General features: G+C 54.6%; 1 protein-coding gene across 11 annotated transcripts in view; it reads left to right on the top strand.

Annotated features, from left to right (window-relative positions):
* The window catches only part of SIL1 (SIL1 nucleotide exchange factor), a 262,858-nt gene extending 252,909 nt beyond the window's left edge, over positions 1–9,949 (top strand). For 8 of the 11 annotated variants that reach the window (XM_047729781.1, XM_047729779.1, XM_047729783.1 and 5 more), the window contains 4 exons: positions 2,879–2,929; positions 5,168–5,264; positions 5,702–5,866; positions 9,426–9,949. In XM_047729781.1, the coding sequence (XP_047585737.1) occupies positions 2,879–2,929; positions 5,168–5,264; positions 5,702–5,866; positions 9,426–9,785 (673 nt within the window). In that variant the 3' untranslated portion in view covers positions 9,786–9,949. The remainder of the gene's footprint in view (positions 1–2,878; positions 2,930–5,167; positions 5,265–5,701; positions 5,867–9,425) is intronic. The other 3 variants (XM_047729772.1, XM_047729774.1, XM_047729780.1) reach the window with 2 other exon arrangements.
* Positions 9,950–15,331: the final 5,382 nt, after the last annotated feature.

Below are 15,331 nucleotides of genomic sequence, written 5' to 3'. Positions count from 1 at the left end.
TTCCAGTTACTCAGACTCCCTTTTCCATTCTTGTTGTTCCACTTCACCCCAAACAGGATCTCTATGTGTTTCCTATTTCCATGCATACGGCCCCTGATGCCAGCAGCACCTGCTTTGTGGCTCTGTGACCCTGTAGTTGCAGGGACCCTGGCCTGAAGTGGGCCTGTGCTTGGTTTAATGCTCTGCCTGCCCTTTCCATCTTGAAGTTTCTAATAGTTTTTTGAACATGGGCCCCACGTTTCCATTTTGCACTGGCCCTGAAAATTACATAGCCCATCCCGAGTGGCAGAGAGGGAGAAGGGCAACTCGTGGGCTATACTCTCATGGGGCCCATGGTGGGGCTTGGCTATATACCCTGGGATCAGCTGAACCACCTTCCCCCAGACTGCCCCCCAACACTTGCTCAGCTTTGCTTAACTGAAATAGGATCTCTGACCCTTGTTAAGTTGCCTACATCAGTTACCCTGACCCAAACTGTTTGGTTTCTGCACATGTAATCATTTCCATTTCTGTGATCTACCCCTCCCCCAGCCTCACCCAAGATTTGCAAAGTAGCAGCTGCTGCCATCCCTCTGCTCACAGACAGCTGACTTGCCTGCTGATTGTGAATGTCCCAGTAATCCAAGTGCTAATGGTATTTATCCAGTCCAGCCGGCTTAGCCCTGAACAAGGTTTAGTCTCATTTATCTCATCAGAGACAAGCTACGTCCTTAATATCCTTCTGTTGACTTTGAGCACACCAGCTCCACGGATGTCACTGAGAGGCAAGCCAGGCCCCTGCCCTTTTAACGCACTCAAATCCCCAGCTGTTGGGCTCCGCACCTTTCCGCCCCGCCCCCTGTATGGGCCACAGCTCCCGTCTTGAGCCCATAGGCTGGGAGGGAGATGAGGCCAGCATATATGTGCCCTGGACATCTGTGTTCCCGGGACAGCTGTGTTCTCGAGGATATGGTCTGGGCACTTTGTAGCAAACCCACCCTAATTTTAATGTTTCCATCACATTGCATTGGCTGCATTTTGGCGCTCGATACCTGTTGTATCTTTAACACAAGGTAGTATTAGCTCTGCCTCACAGGTAAGGAAACAGAAATGAAGGGACTTGCCCAAGGTCATCAACCCTTGTTCACGGGATCCCCACCAAGTGTCCTCCAGGCGCTGGCCCTTGTACATCCCCTAAACTCACTCAGCTTTCTGGGCATTTCATCCCCCAAAGCACAGAGTAATGAACATTCAGAGCCCAAGGCTAAGCTGCGGGAGGAGGGAGAGGTTCTGAGAGCATGTTGGTACCTGCCCCTCCACAGTGGATTGCCTGAATGCCCAGCTTACCTGTTCCCGCCTGGCTGGACTTAGTGTCATTTGGAGACTCTACCTTCATTGGAAGCTCTACCTTCTCCACCTTTCCTCTCCTGTGTTCCTTAGCCCCTTGATTGGGTAGGACTAAAAGACTGTTTCCAGAAGGTATTATACGGAACCCCTGAAGCGCGCATGGTGCCCCTCAACTCGGGAGTAGGGCTCACAGTTACATGGGCACCTTACCTTCATTTAAGTTAGGAGAAAAGGCCCAGGGCTGTTGAGGCCACACTTGGCCACAGGCCCATGTTTAGCCGATGGTCCTGCTCTCCTCACCCAGGTTCTTTAGGACTCGGCTGCAGGTGAAAAAGTAGATTTTATTGCCTTATGAAAATGATTTCAGCAAGTGACAAAGTATCAGGCTTTCACTTTTTTCCTTTGGTTTCTTTCTGTGTGACTTCTATTTTGTCCTACCTTAATGAGTTCCTCTCCTTGGGGATGGGGTGGGACCCAGCCACTGTTGTCATGACCCTAGGTGCTCCTGGCTTATAACAACCTATCTTATGGAGAAGAGAACTTCTTTTGGTCGTGACTCCATTATAGACTCAGGGCTCTAGTTGCCCAGTCCTGGGTGACCCACAGAGGCCATGGTGGTGGCAGGCTATCATGGACCAGCACCCAATCCACAAGCCCTTCCCTGTGGTTTCGGGAGTTGCCATAGGACCCCATCAGGACCATAAGGAGTGGGAGAGGGAGCAGTGTCTCAAAGGAAGGGAGGCAGGGGTATCACTACTGGGAGGCAGGACAGAAGGGATGCTGGGCAGATACAGGTGCACACCGCATAGCCACAGCCAACCTGACCTGAGAGTGGTAAGTTGTGCCTGGTTCAGAGTGTTCTGCCATCTCATCTCTTGTCCCCAGGGCGACTGTACTGAGGCAGACCCCGCTTGTGGGCCCTCTCTGGTGTCTGCTTGTCACCAACTTTTCATTTTACTTAGGGTTTGGTATTTGCTGAGGAAGGAGGAGCAGGAACAGGTTCTGCTTGCTGGACGATGTCTGGGTCCTGCATCACCCTTCCTAGGTCCCAGCCAGCAGACTTCAGTGCTGTTGGTAGCTTGGCCTCCTGACCTGCACCTTCTTGTCAGCTGCGCCTGCACCCATTTCCATGACTTTCCAGGGTAGCTGTTCATTCAGTGGTCTCGCCTCTCCACACACACTCATGCTGTTCCCTGAGCACCTGCCCTTCCTCCTGTCTACAAGCTATCTTCTTCAGCCTCCTGCAGTGTCTCTTCTCCAGTGCAGCCCTCCTGGATCTTCCAGCCCAGACCTTCCTGTTCTTTCTCAGGACCCCCTGCCCGCCCCCAGCCTTAGGTTCAGAGCAACTTGGTCTGGCCTCATGTTAATATCATTCATTCCCTCTGTAACCTCTAAGTAAAATCTAGTGGATGGTCTCTCTCCTGTGTGTGGATCCTGGCTTGTTCAGTAGCAGAGGGCTGGCTGAGCTTCCCCAAAGACCTGCCTGCATGTGGGGCGGCTGTACATCGTTCCTAAGATAGACTGCTGTCTGGCCGTCTGTCACTTACATCAGGGCTCCCGTGGAAAAGAAGTGCCTGCGAAGCCATGGGGATTTGCCTAGATGGTACGTGCCCTCCCCTTAAGGCCCTGGTACTTTGTTTCTTGTTGGTGCTTTGGTTCCCTTAGGGGTTTAAGCCTTCTCTCCCCTCCTAACAAGCAAGACATAGGTGAGCACGGTTCCCCTTCCTCCTAACACTGCCTCGCGTTGTGACAGGGCTGCTCCTCTGGGTGGTGTCCAGGCAGGTCTCGGTACCCAGCATGCTCAAGTGGCTTTCCTAAGGCACCTGGAAGGTGATTCTCTCATCTCTAGGTCTTGTTCTCAGCTCCATGTGCTGTCTTTGGAGGACCTTGCCCCTGCCACCATGTGGGCCCATGAGCGATGGTGCTCCCTATGAGGCTGATGTGATGTTGGGTCTCACAGCCCCCTTTCCTTGGGAGGCAGCTTTTGATGTCTGTGTGAAATTCTCAACATGGTCATCTTTTCCTAGAAAAGACCCTGCCTGTTGCGGGTGAGCGTTCCTCAGGCACATGATGGCAGAGACAGTCCTAATTAGCTCATGCTTTGATGAAGCAGCTGCCTTTCTCAAGTTGGGGGGAGCAGGGGGCAGGGGAGAGGCTCAGCTCCCCAGCCCTCCTGCATTGGTGCCCACCTGCTTGTCTGGAGAGGAGCTGTCAGCTTCCCTTCCCCAGAGATCCTGGCCCATCTCCAGGCCACTCCTGAGACACACCAGTGGGGTTGCCGTGGGACAGGCTGGCACCCACCCTGCACATCCTTTCTGGCTGAGACGATGCAGAGAGACCCACGCACCTCCCATTTAGAGCAGGAAAACTGGCTCAGTGTGCTGAGTCTTCTTTGAAACTTGAAGCTGGTGCCTGGTAGGATCGGGCCCCATCACCATGCCTCTGGGCCAGCTTTTACGGGGCGCCTGCCATGTGGCAGGCTCTCTCTTGCAAGCAGCAGTGTGCATTCTCTTGTCACCTGCCTCACTCTGCAGGATCACGAGGGCCCCTTGCCAAGGTTGGGGGTTAAGAGGAATAGGTGCTCTTTTGGTCTCCAGGGAGCTGGTGGCCTTGCTTAGGTGAAGGAACCAGAGCCAAGAAGACTCAGTGCCCTTTGTGGGCTGTCTATGCAAGTGTGGCAGCCACTCTGTGACCTCTGGTCTGGCCCCTCCTCTTCCTTCTGGCCTCAGGGTTTTTAGGAGCCTGCCACATTTCTTCTCTGAGGCCTCCTAAGTGTCTGGCAAGGGAGCCTTGACCTCCCTCGAGGCCCTAACCACCCAGGTCCCTGTGCTTGACACTTCTCCCAAACTGATCACTAATTTGATCTTGGAAAGCAAGAGGTTCCCAGTCTTATCTCCTCCCAGGCACCCTGCCCTGTGGAGGGTTCACTGGCAGGGCTCCTATGCTTTCACCCAGGAGAGTTGTGCCTGAATGTTTGAACCTCCTTGCTCTTCTGCCAGCTCAGAATGGGGAGAGGAGCTAGAGAGGCAGCTCTGGGTTTTGAGTGTTACAGTGTTGCTGTGTGTGGGTTGGTACAGTCCTGGTTGTGCACACATGTTGATACATCCTGGCCCTCTTTTCCTGGGCCCCATGACAGAGGCTGTATGCTGAGTACTGATAACATGGGGGCAATCCCAGCAGCTACTCTCACAGTGGGGAGGCATCTGGGTTGGTCTTGTTTTAGGCTCTGCTCAGGTTAAGAGGCTCCCTGGCTCTCATTCGTTCTTGCGGTCTTTTTCCCCCACAGACATTCACTATATGTTGTCTATGTACTCCACCCAGAAGAGAAAAGAGGAGTGGGTCCCAGCACATGGCCAAGAGGAGCTCATAATCAGAGAACAGACCTGTCAGTAATTGCCCCCAGTGTATGATTGGGTGATGGAAGGAGGAAGGAGGAAGACCCAGTGTAGGCCTGGGGACTGTGAAGGAAGGCTTTCGTGGGAGGGACACTGAGTAGCACCTTTAGCATCAGGAGATCTTAAAGGGTTGTAGGTGATTTTCCTTCCCAGATCACTCCAGCCCAATGTTTGCTGGGTGGTAGGATGTTTTGGGAGCCTTTGGTCTGTGATTCTGGCCATAGGCTTTGGTACCCAGGTAGCTATATAGTCATTCACCTGTTCAGCCAGCTAAGCTCTAGCTTGTCCCAAGAGGGAATGCTCCTGTGGGCACCTTAGTTTTCCCCAAGGGATGGCTGGTACATTATCACCCCCTGAACCACCAAGATCCCTGGGCTGTGCACAGTGATATGTCCCCAGCTTGGTGAGGAGTTATAGTGTCATGCTGTCCTGTGCTTTCCCTCCAGCAACCCAAAGGTTCAAGTAGAGGCCATTGAGGGGGGAGCCCTACAGAAGCTGCTGGTCATCCTGGCTACGGAACAGCCTCTCCCTGCAAAGAAGAAGGTATGTATCTGCTCCCTCCCTGCTGCCCAGCCCCTAGCACATCTGCAGAGCCTGAAAGGCAAGGGTCCCTTTTCAGGCTGTGCCTGTCACCCTTGGGGACCTGAGTGCTCACCCATCCACTGGGTGGCATAGGGAGAGAGGTCCCACTCACCTCAAGCAGCATGACAGTTTGCTGAGGCATCTGGAAGCTTCAGTTCAGCTCCCATCATAGTCTGGGATACCACCCTCGGGCTTCTTGTGTTGCGGTCTGCCCAGGGGGCGATGTTAAAGGTGTCTGACCCCTCTTCCAGCTTTCACAGAACTGTGTTCTGGGGTATAGCTGGACCTGAGGGGGACGAAAAGAATGGAGGCTGGGCTGGGGTCGTCGGGGCACTTCTGGCTGCATTTACTGGGCCCCGGAACAGGCCGAGTACCATGTGGCCCATCACCCTCTGCAGGTCCTGTTTGCGCTGTGCTCCCTACTGCGACACTTCCCCTATGCCCAGCAGCAGTTCCTGAAACTGGGGGGCTTGCAGGTGCTACGGAGCCTGGTGCAGGCAAAGGGTACAGAGATGCTGGCTGTGCGTGTGGTCACTCTGCTGTATGACCTGGTCACTGAAAAGGTGAGTGCCCAGTCCTGGGGTGCCTCCGGGTCACTTTGCTTTGTTTTGCTTCTGGCCTTTTGGCCCTGGCCTCTTCCATCCCGCCTTCCATCCTCCTAACAGTGCTCCCGAGAAAACGTGCCAGACTGTGCTGGGTAGACCTGGAGGCTGTGGAGGCCCCTCCTTGGGGTCCTGAACCCAGAATTTCTGAGGGAGGGTGTCCCATGGGATGTGACGGCTAAACTGAAACCTGAGGGCTGGTGAGGAGGGAAAAGGGGCCGGGGTGCCGGGGGTGGGAGTGTGCCAGAAATGGCCAGGATCGGCCCTTCATGGAATGACGGGTCATTTGGCTAAAGCCTAGGGTGGTGCGATAGGGAGCAGGTAGGATGGAGCAGCTGTGTCTGGGAGCCCTCGAAGCAGCTGGAACAGCAATTAGCCAGAGCCTGGAATGAGGCTGAATCTTTAGATTCTAGAAATGTGATCTTTGGATTTTTAGGTTTAGATTTTTAGATTTCGATCTTTAGATTCTAGAAACATGCAGGTTCCTCCTCTGGGAGCTTTGACTCTGGGCAAGGGCTCGGAATGGCCGCCCTCGAGGGGCCCAAGGACCCTGTTGTTGCCACCTGGCAGGAGACTTGGTGTCCAATCCACTTTGGTCTTTGTGAGCCTAGGAAGTGTCTTAATTAAGAACAGAGTGCAGGGGCGCCTGGGTGGCTCAGTGGGTTAAGCCTCTGCCTTCGGCTCAGGTCATGATCCCAGGGTCCTGGGATCAAGCCCCGCATCAGGCTCTCTGCTCAGTGGGAAGCCTGCTTCCTCCTCTCTCTCTCTCTGCCTGCCTCTCTGCCTACTTGTGATCTCTGTCTGTCAAATAAATAAATAAAATCTAAAAAAAAAAAAAAAAGAACAGAGTGCAGCCAGCCGGGCCTGGATTCTGAATGCAGCGGCTGCAGAGTGCGATAGCAGAGCTCTCAGCTCACTTTCTGGCCACGCTTTCCCTAGAACAGACGACTGGAGCAGGCTGGGCAGCGGCAGAGCCACTGCTGAGTGTCGGAAGAGGAGAGGCCCAGGCCTGCCTCCCTGCTCCTGCCTCACACTGAGGGTGGGAGTGTCTGGAAGTTGCTGTTGTGAGTGCGTGGACTCTCTGGTGCTCCCTGTGTCTCCAGGCCTGGCTTGTCCTTCATTCTCTCCTACTCTCCCCCTCTCTTTCTCCCCCTCTCTCTCTTTCCCCTCTTTCTCGTTCTTTCTCTCTCCAAGCTGCAGAAACCCAGAACAGCAGGCAGCCATGTGCTGCTCACATCCAATTAATAAGGCCTGGGCACAGTTGACTTCCTGGCAACAGGCCAGCAAGCCTGGAGAAGGACCTGTGTGTTGGCTTGGCGTTTCCTGGGAGAAACTGACCTCTTCCCTCTGCTGAATTCGGTGTCTCTTTGCCACCCCCAGTCCTGGCATGGCAGGTGCCGTGGCATTGGCATGTCCCTGGAGAGCTGCCCAAGTCAGCCGGCCCCCAGGGCTCACCTTGAGGCTTGGGGTGCTGAGAACACTGGTGTTTCTCTGTGGAGAGTACTGGGATAGCTGTCCCTCTGCAGGCGGGGAGGACAGTGGAGGAGTTTCTGCCGCCGGTGAGCGTAGGACAGGGGTCAGCCGAACTGTGCTTGAGGCAGCTGGGGCTTCTCTTTTCTTGTAGTTCTCCGGAAAGAATGAAAACTAATGAGCCCGGGGCTGGGTCTGGAGCTGCACGAGATGGCAGCGCGTCAGGTTGCCGTTGGAGGTGCCCCACAGCTCGAGGATGTTGTGGGAAGGGGGCAGCTGCTTGGCAGAGTTCCCGTGGGGAGTGCACCACCTCTCACGGTCCCTGTCTTCCTTGTGCTTTGGGACAGACTTTATTTACAGTAGCACCTGGAGCATGTGGGCTGCAGAGGCCTACAGTTGGGGGACTCTGACCTGTTTGGGCAAGTCAGGGGAGGCAGTGAGATCTGAGGGGTGAGTTAACCGGGGAGTTGGAGTTAGGTGGGAGTGCGCCTCCAAGATGCACCTTAAGGGCACTGGGGGACACCTCGTGTGACAGGTGCATGAGTGAGGGCATATGTGGGGATGAGGCCCTGCACAGTTGGGGTGGACCCTGCAAGGCCTTGAAGTCCTTGGGAAGGGATTTAGTTATGAACATCAGAAATGCTCAGTTGTGCAGGGTGTAGGGCTGGACAAGTCTACTGTCAGCTGGCTGGAGGTGGTTTTGAGTGGGAGGCAGGGGGCTGACAGGTGCAGTGAGTGGCAGTGGACGTGGGGCAGAGGCCAAGGGCGATGGGGCCTTCAATGTTCCAGGTGCAGCTGGGGTACGTGGGGTAGCTTAGGAAAGGACTGTCAGAGCCCTCTCATCCTTTTCTGGGCCCGGATGCTGATCCCTGCCCCTCCCTGCTTCCTCCACCAGCCCCGATGGACCCCAAGGCCATCCAGTGGTGCTCTGTGGCCCCTGCTCTTTGCCTGGGCTTTCCTCTTGTTTTCCCTGTCCTTAGCATGCCTTGTTCTCCCCTGGAGTAAGGGCAGAGCTTCTTCTTTCCTCTTGCAGGTACACTTAGTACAGCCAGTAGAGCACGTCTCCACCCTCTCCCTGCTCATCCTCCACCACTGCCTTCCCCCAACACTCGAGAGAAGCTGGTCACTCACATTTCAGGTGTGTCCTGCCCCTGTAGCCTGGCAGGCATGGCTCCTACCGTATTGTGCTGGCGGGGCTGGGTTTCTGTACTTTACAGCCACTGGCCAAGCTTGTGACTTTCTGCCCAAATTTGTCTCAACTCCCCAGGCCCTTGGCATAAAGGCCACACATAGCCGGGACTCAGCCAGACTGTCACGCCCCCTGGGCCAGAACAGCCTCACATTCTACACACAGGAAGGGGGCCTCGGCCTACTGTTGTGACCCTCCCATGTGTGGACCCTCCACCCTTGTCTACTTGGACAACTCCCACGTAGTCCTCCAAACTCAGGGAAGTGCCATCCTGTTCTCCTGGCTGTACCCTCTGTCCTCTGAGGGAGTAAATCTTGTGGAGGTGATTGAGAGCTGAGGGCCCATTGCTAGGTGTGCTGTGTGCTGGGCATTGGCCGTGTGTGGTCCTGAAGGGGGCACATCATCACATAAGAGATGATGCCGTGCCCGCCCAAGGCTGTTCGGCTGTCAGTGGCGGAGCAAGAGTTTGAACCCAGACTGCTGGCATCCACCGGGCACTGCTGAATTGCAGTCATTGTGCTCCTCAGGGATTACTCCGTTAATTTGTCTTCTCCTGCTAGACCCTGAGCTCCTCAAGGGCAGGGACCATGTCTCCGTCTGGGTTTCTCAGGCATACTGCACAGTTGTTTTTGATGAATAGATGATGGACAGACAAATGGGCCTATGGATGGACGGGTGGGGGAGCCTGATTGAAGCCGTGAATCCGGCTGGCCCTCTCCCATGTTGGGCCTTTGAGGCCCAGAAGGAAGAGCGGGTGGACGGATGATGAGCCACATGCCTTCCCACCTGAGCGGCGCCCCTGACTGCTCTCTGTGTGTTCTCTCCCCCAACCCCATTCCGGGTGCCTGGCCATGTGGACAGCAGATGTTTGCTGAGGAGGAGGCCGAGCTGACCCAGGAGACGTCCCCGGAGAAGCTGCAGCAGTACCGCCAGGTGCCCCTCCTACCAGGCCTGCGGGAGCAGGGCTGGTGCGAGATCACCGCACACCTCCTGGCCCTCCCTGAGCACGATGCCCGAGAAAAGGTGCTGCAGACGCTGGGTGCCCTCCTGGCCACTTGCCGGGACCGCTACCGCCAAGACCCCCAACTCAGCAGGACGCTGGTCAGCCTGAAGGCTGAGTACCAGGCTCTGGCCGCCCTGGAGCTCCAGGATGGCGAGGATGAGGGCTACTTCCGGGAACTGCTGGGCTCCATCAACAGCTTGCTGAAGGAACTGAGATGAGGCTGCTCCCTGCCACCGGGACTGGACTGGGACATTAGTGAGGCTGACAGACACCAGCTTGGATGGGCTCCTCAGGGGACAGTAGCCAGGGGGCAGGACTTCCCTACTGGGGCCTGGGCATCATCTGGGCAGTGCCGGCTTGGCCATTAAATGGAGGCATGAGGGCCATTGTCTGTTGTGTGTCTCTGCAGACCAGACACAGTCCTGTGGTTGAGGGACTGTGTCTAGGAGCCCCCAGGTCACTGGGTAGATAGGCACCCCAGAGGCCCCTGATGACACGGTGGATGGTCAGCCTGGGGCATCCAGTAATAGGCCCCATGGGAAGGGTCTGGGCTCAGGAGTTGGAAAGCCCTGGCTGGGACCTCGCTCTTCCCCACCCAGGAGCTCTGTGACCTTGGCAAGTCATTTACCTTTCCGTGGGCCTATTTTCTCAACTGTCAGAGGGGAGTGCCATTAAGTGTGAGCAAACCTGCATAAAGCACTACAGCAGCGCACCTGTGCTTGTTCCTTCCCCCACCTTGCTCTGATGGAAGGTTGGTGGCAGGGTGGGGGGGTCATCTCACTGCCCCCTGTGCAATGGAAATAGCTTTGAGGTCCATGGTAGTGGCACTCTGTCAGCCCCGGCAGCTTATGGGTTGGGCTGGAGCGATCGGTGCTGGGACCAGGGTGCTGGAAGGATTGGGAGTGACTTGCAGCACTCTGGAGGGCTTGGGTGTGGGCCTCGCTCTTGGAGAGGAGTGAGCTCCCTAAAACTGGAAGTAGGAGCCCAGGCCCGCCTGACAGGGCAGAGGTGCGTCTCTGTGCCCTCGCCCCTCCCCCGTGTCAGCCGAGGTACACTGCAGAGGAGGCCTTGGAGGCGGGGGCAGCCGAGCCTGGCAAGTCCCGGCCCCCACCCCACAGAGGCTGAGTGCCAGGCTGGGAGCCTGCTGCAGGTTGCCACGGCAACTCCGGCCCTGGGCTTTCCTGATTTGGATTCTGGTGCGTTTGTTTTTCAGCCTTTCCCAGTGCATCGCAGGCTCACTCCTGCTGCTTAGGCAGCCCCTCCTGGCCTCTCTGTAGAAATCTCAGTTTCACAGAGCTCATAGGGAAACCAAGGCCCAGACAAACATAAGGGAATGGGTAGCTTCCTTCCTTGCAGTCCTTTTGTTTGGCCTCCCACCCTCTTCTGCCCACCCCGTGCCACAACACACAGGAACCTCACAAGAGAGTGGTCACCTGCACACAACCCTCCCAGGAGGGCAGAAGAGAAGCAGCAGCCTGTTTTGCCAGGGTTGGAAGGCTCGTGGTTCAGGCGTCATGGGGATCAGACCCAAAGTCTACCGCGTATTGGCTATTTTCTGCCTTGTTGCCTTTAAAACCTTTAAATCGCCTTCTGATTATGTTTTACAGATGAGGAAATCATGGCTCAGAGAGGCTGCATGGTCGTGTGAGGTCACACAGCTTTTGAGTGGAAGAGCTAGGATTTGGATCCCCATGTTGTGGAAGGCTTGCATATGTGGCTCAGAAGGTGATAGTGTTGAATTTGATAGGCAGGCAGGGGCAGGAAGACCACAATGGATGGCAGAACAGCTCTGTGGTGAAGCAGGGCAGGGTTCAGAAAGGAGGTCCTGGGCCTGGCTAGGACCAAGGTCAAAAATCCCTTTAAAGATGGTGTCAGCAGACTGGGTAAATTTGAGAGAGGAGGGTGGTAGGATGACGCTGTCCCTGCACATGCTGGGAACGAGGAGGGCTCAGAGTTGGGGAAAAGTCCAGTATGGGCCTCGTCCTGGCAGAGATAAGAGCTGAGGTTGTGGGAGCAACTGTGCCTTTGAGCGAGGGCTGGTGAGACCCTGCTGAGTTGTGGAGTGGGGCCTTTTGTTGGCCTGGGACAGTAGCAGCGGGGCTGGGGTCCTTGAGTCCTCTTTGACCACCAGGATCTGATCTGGGTTGTGGGAAGGGGTCCCCATGGAAGGACTAACATGAGTGGAGGCTTAGTTGAGGACCCCAGTATCCCTCCACCCTCAGGCATGCTGCAAAATACAGCATTTAACTATAAAGAGGGGGCTCTGCTTGTTGAACGTCTGCCTTCGGCTCAGATCCTGATCCCGGGGTTGTGGGATTGAGCGCCATGTTGGGCTCCCTGCTCAGCTGGGAGCCTGCTTCTCTCTCTCCCTCTCTCCTTGCCCCTCCCCGTGCTCGTGTTTTCTTGCTCTCTCAAATAAATAAATCATTTAAAAAAAAGAACCTAGGGGCGCCTGGGTGGCTCAGTGGGTTAAAGCCTCTGCCTTCAGCTCAGGTCATGATCCCAGGGTCCTGGAATCGAGCCTCGCATCAGGCTCTCTGCTCAGCGGGGATCCTGCCCCCCCCCCCCTCTGCCTGCCTCTCTGCCTACTTGTGATCTCTGTCTGTCAAATAAATAAATAAAATCTTAAAAAAAAAAAAAGAACCTTAAAGGAGACTTTGGACTATGAGCTCTTTGTGGGGAGGGGAGGCAGGGGTGTGTTAGTGGGACTGAAGGAGTATCTGGGGGCAGCGGTGCTGAGCACACAGGCTGGGTGGTTGACTGCTGCTACCCTGTTCTCCACTCCACATCCACAAAGACAAGACCTAGCGAAGGGTGAAGTTTGGTCTGTACTCCTCTTACTGGCCTCTGACTTTCTGGATCTTGAAGCAGAACCTCCTGGACGGAGGCAGCAGTGTGACCCAGGGCTTGGGCTCAGGCCCAGGCTTCTTGGCTGTGGCTTCTGATTCCACCATCCAGTTTATCACTGACTGTATGCAAGCAAAAAGGAGACTTTCTCTGTCCTCCTTTGGATGCCATCCTGGAAACTGGCCAAGAAGTAGGACCTGGGCTCAGAGTTAAGGCAGAAAGTGGTAATGGGGGCTGTAGCCACCAGAACTCAGGGTGATGTGACTTTTGCCAAGGCCTAGACTCTACTCTCATCTTCTCCCACCCCTGACATGCACTGGAGCCTTATGGGAGGGACAGGACAGAGAGCTCTGACTGGATGACACCCTCTAGGCCCTGGATGGTTATTGCTTCCCTGCTCCTCAGCAGGGCTGAATGAGGCCCTCTCTGGGAGGATGACAGGGATGGGGAGTGGGGTGGTCGTCTACCGTCCCCACCCCAGCCCTCAGCAGACTTGGTTTTCATTAATTCACTTGTTCATTTATTCTTTCATTCAGACTGTGTTTGTTGTGCACTTACTCAGGTAGGTTCCAGGGTTCCGAGGTTGGTCAGTCACAAGCCCTGCTGTCAGAGAGCTCACAGTCTGGTGGGGGAGGCAGCAGTGGTATCACATGTACTCTGATGGGGGAGGCCTCTGTCAGTTGGGGCTGGGTGAGGGTCAGAGGAGGCCAGTGATAGCCAAGCTGAGAACTGAAGGACATGTGGAGAATAAGCCAGCTGAGGCAGCGAAAGTGTTTCAGGCCCAAGAAGATAGAGGAAGACCTGTGCTGAGGGAGAGTGGTCTGTTGGAGGACCCACGTGTTTAGTAGAGCTGAAAGAAGTGATGGGGTGAGGGGCCAAGTGGCCACATGGAGCCATAGGGGTCGAGGGGACCACTTTGTCCAGCACCTCATCAGCCTTGCTAAGGAGTGTGCCCTCATCCTGATGGAGGGGGAAGTGAGGGCCGGCTTGCAGGCACTCTCCTGGCTGCTGCTAAGTCGTTTGCTTATTCTTTCATCCTGATTTAGTACAACTGCATCTACCAGGTCCTATTCTAGGGCAGGAGTGGCAGGAGGGGCGGACCAGGACAAGTACGTGAATGCTGAAAAAAATAGCGTTCTATAGCATTCAAGCAGCAAATGCCAAGGAAAATGAAGTACAAGGGGAGAGAGTGTTAGGGGCTCCCTTTTGGGACCCAGTGGTCAGGGAAGGCTTCTCTGAGGAGATGCAGTGTGAACAGAAGGAGGCAAAACCGTGAGCCCTGTGGGTGTCGGGGCGGTACTTTGTAAGCTGGAGAGATGGCAGTGGCAGGTGTCTGAAGAGCGAGAGTCTCAGCACGGTGAGAGGAGTGAGCCCGGGCCAGGACTTGAGGTCTCTCTTGGCAGTGGTGCTGCTGGCGAGCTACGGGCCTAGGAGAGACCTAATGAGACTGACCCTTCAGCAGGAGCTCTCTTAGTGCATGGTGAGAACAGACAGCACGGGCGGGGACAGTGGCAGGGTCCCACCGCTGTGTCCGTGCAGAGCTGGGTGGGAGTTGATGTGGTTTAAACCCAGGTGATGACGGCGAAGGCTGTACAAAGTGCTCAGACCCAGATGCGTTCTAAAGGCAGAGCTGAGAGGACGCACTCAGTGATGGCCTGTGGCTGAGAGGAGAGGGGTCAGGGCTCAATGCAGCCTCGCTCTGGGGCTGGCACAGAGGGGCCTGTGGAGGTGCCATCTACGGAAGTGGGAAGGCAGAAAAGCAGGGGAATACTGGGACCTGGTCACGGACGCTGTTTTGGCCGCATCCATATTGAGTTGGCCATTTGAGCCATGGATGCTGACTGGCAGCCAGGGCCTGTCCGCGGCCTGGGAGAGAGACGGCCTGTGGGGAGCACGTGCCAGGCAGGTGTCCGAGGCACTGCAAGCTGCTGGTTCCACAGCTGCTGTCACAAATTCCACAAACTTATAATTCAATGACATATTAAAAAAATAAAAGTAATTTTTAAAAACCAGCAAAAGAAGAGCAATAGAAGAGCTTCTTGTAAACCCAAAGAAAATAGAAGAAAAGGAAGTAATAAAGATAAGGGCAGAAACCAGTGAAACTAAAGACAGCAACGTTAGAGAAAATCAAAGGTAGTTCTCTGAAATAAGAAGACACAAATTACCCATCTCAGGAATTAAGAGATTATCACTGACAGCTCGGAAGAAATGATGACCAGTTCCTTGAAAATACTGTCTTTCATTCTATTAGTTTGCTCCTGCTGCTGTAACAAATGACCATGAATTTCATACCTTAAAACAACTCAGATTTGCTCTACTATAGTTTTGTAGGTCAGGAGTCAGACACTGTTCTCATGGGGCAAAACCAGAGTCATCAGCAGGGCTGCATTCCTTTCTGTAGGTGCTGGGTAGGATCTGTTTCCTTGCCTTTTCCAGCAACTAGAAACTGCCTGATTTCCTTGGGTTGTGGCCCTGTCCTCCATCTTCAAAAACCAGCAAAGGCCATTCAGCTTCTCATGTGACACTACTCTGATCTTCTCACCTGCCTCCCTTTTCCACTTTAAGGCCCCTGTGATTACATGAGGCCCATCCAGAGAATGAAGGATCATCTCCCTATTTTAAAATCAGCCAATGAGCAACCTTAATTCCCCTTTGCCATGTAATTATTCATAGGTTCCAGAAAGTAGGATGGAGAAATCTTGGGGGAGCCACTGTTCAGCCTCCCACAAGGACAAATTACTAAAACTCAAGAAAAAACAGGTAATCATTTAGTGTTGTATGTGTTAAATTGAATTCATGGTTTAAAACCTTCCCACAAAGAAATCTTAGATAGTTTCCCTGGCAAATCTACCAGATAATACCAGTTCTACAGTCTGTTCCTGAAAATAGAAGATTCCACTCCCAAACTCATTGCAGA

This window comes from Lutra lutra, chromosome 5, assembly GCF_902655055.1.
Source record: "Lutra lutra chromosome 5, mLutLut1.2, whole genome shotgun sequence".
Lineage (NCBI taxonomy): Eukaryota > Metazoa > Chordata > Mammalia > Carnivora > Mustelidae > Lutra > Lutra lutra.
Note: the sequence above shows the minus strand (reverse complement) of the source record. Positions and strands in the feature narration are given on the sequence as shown.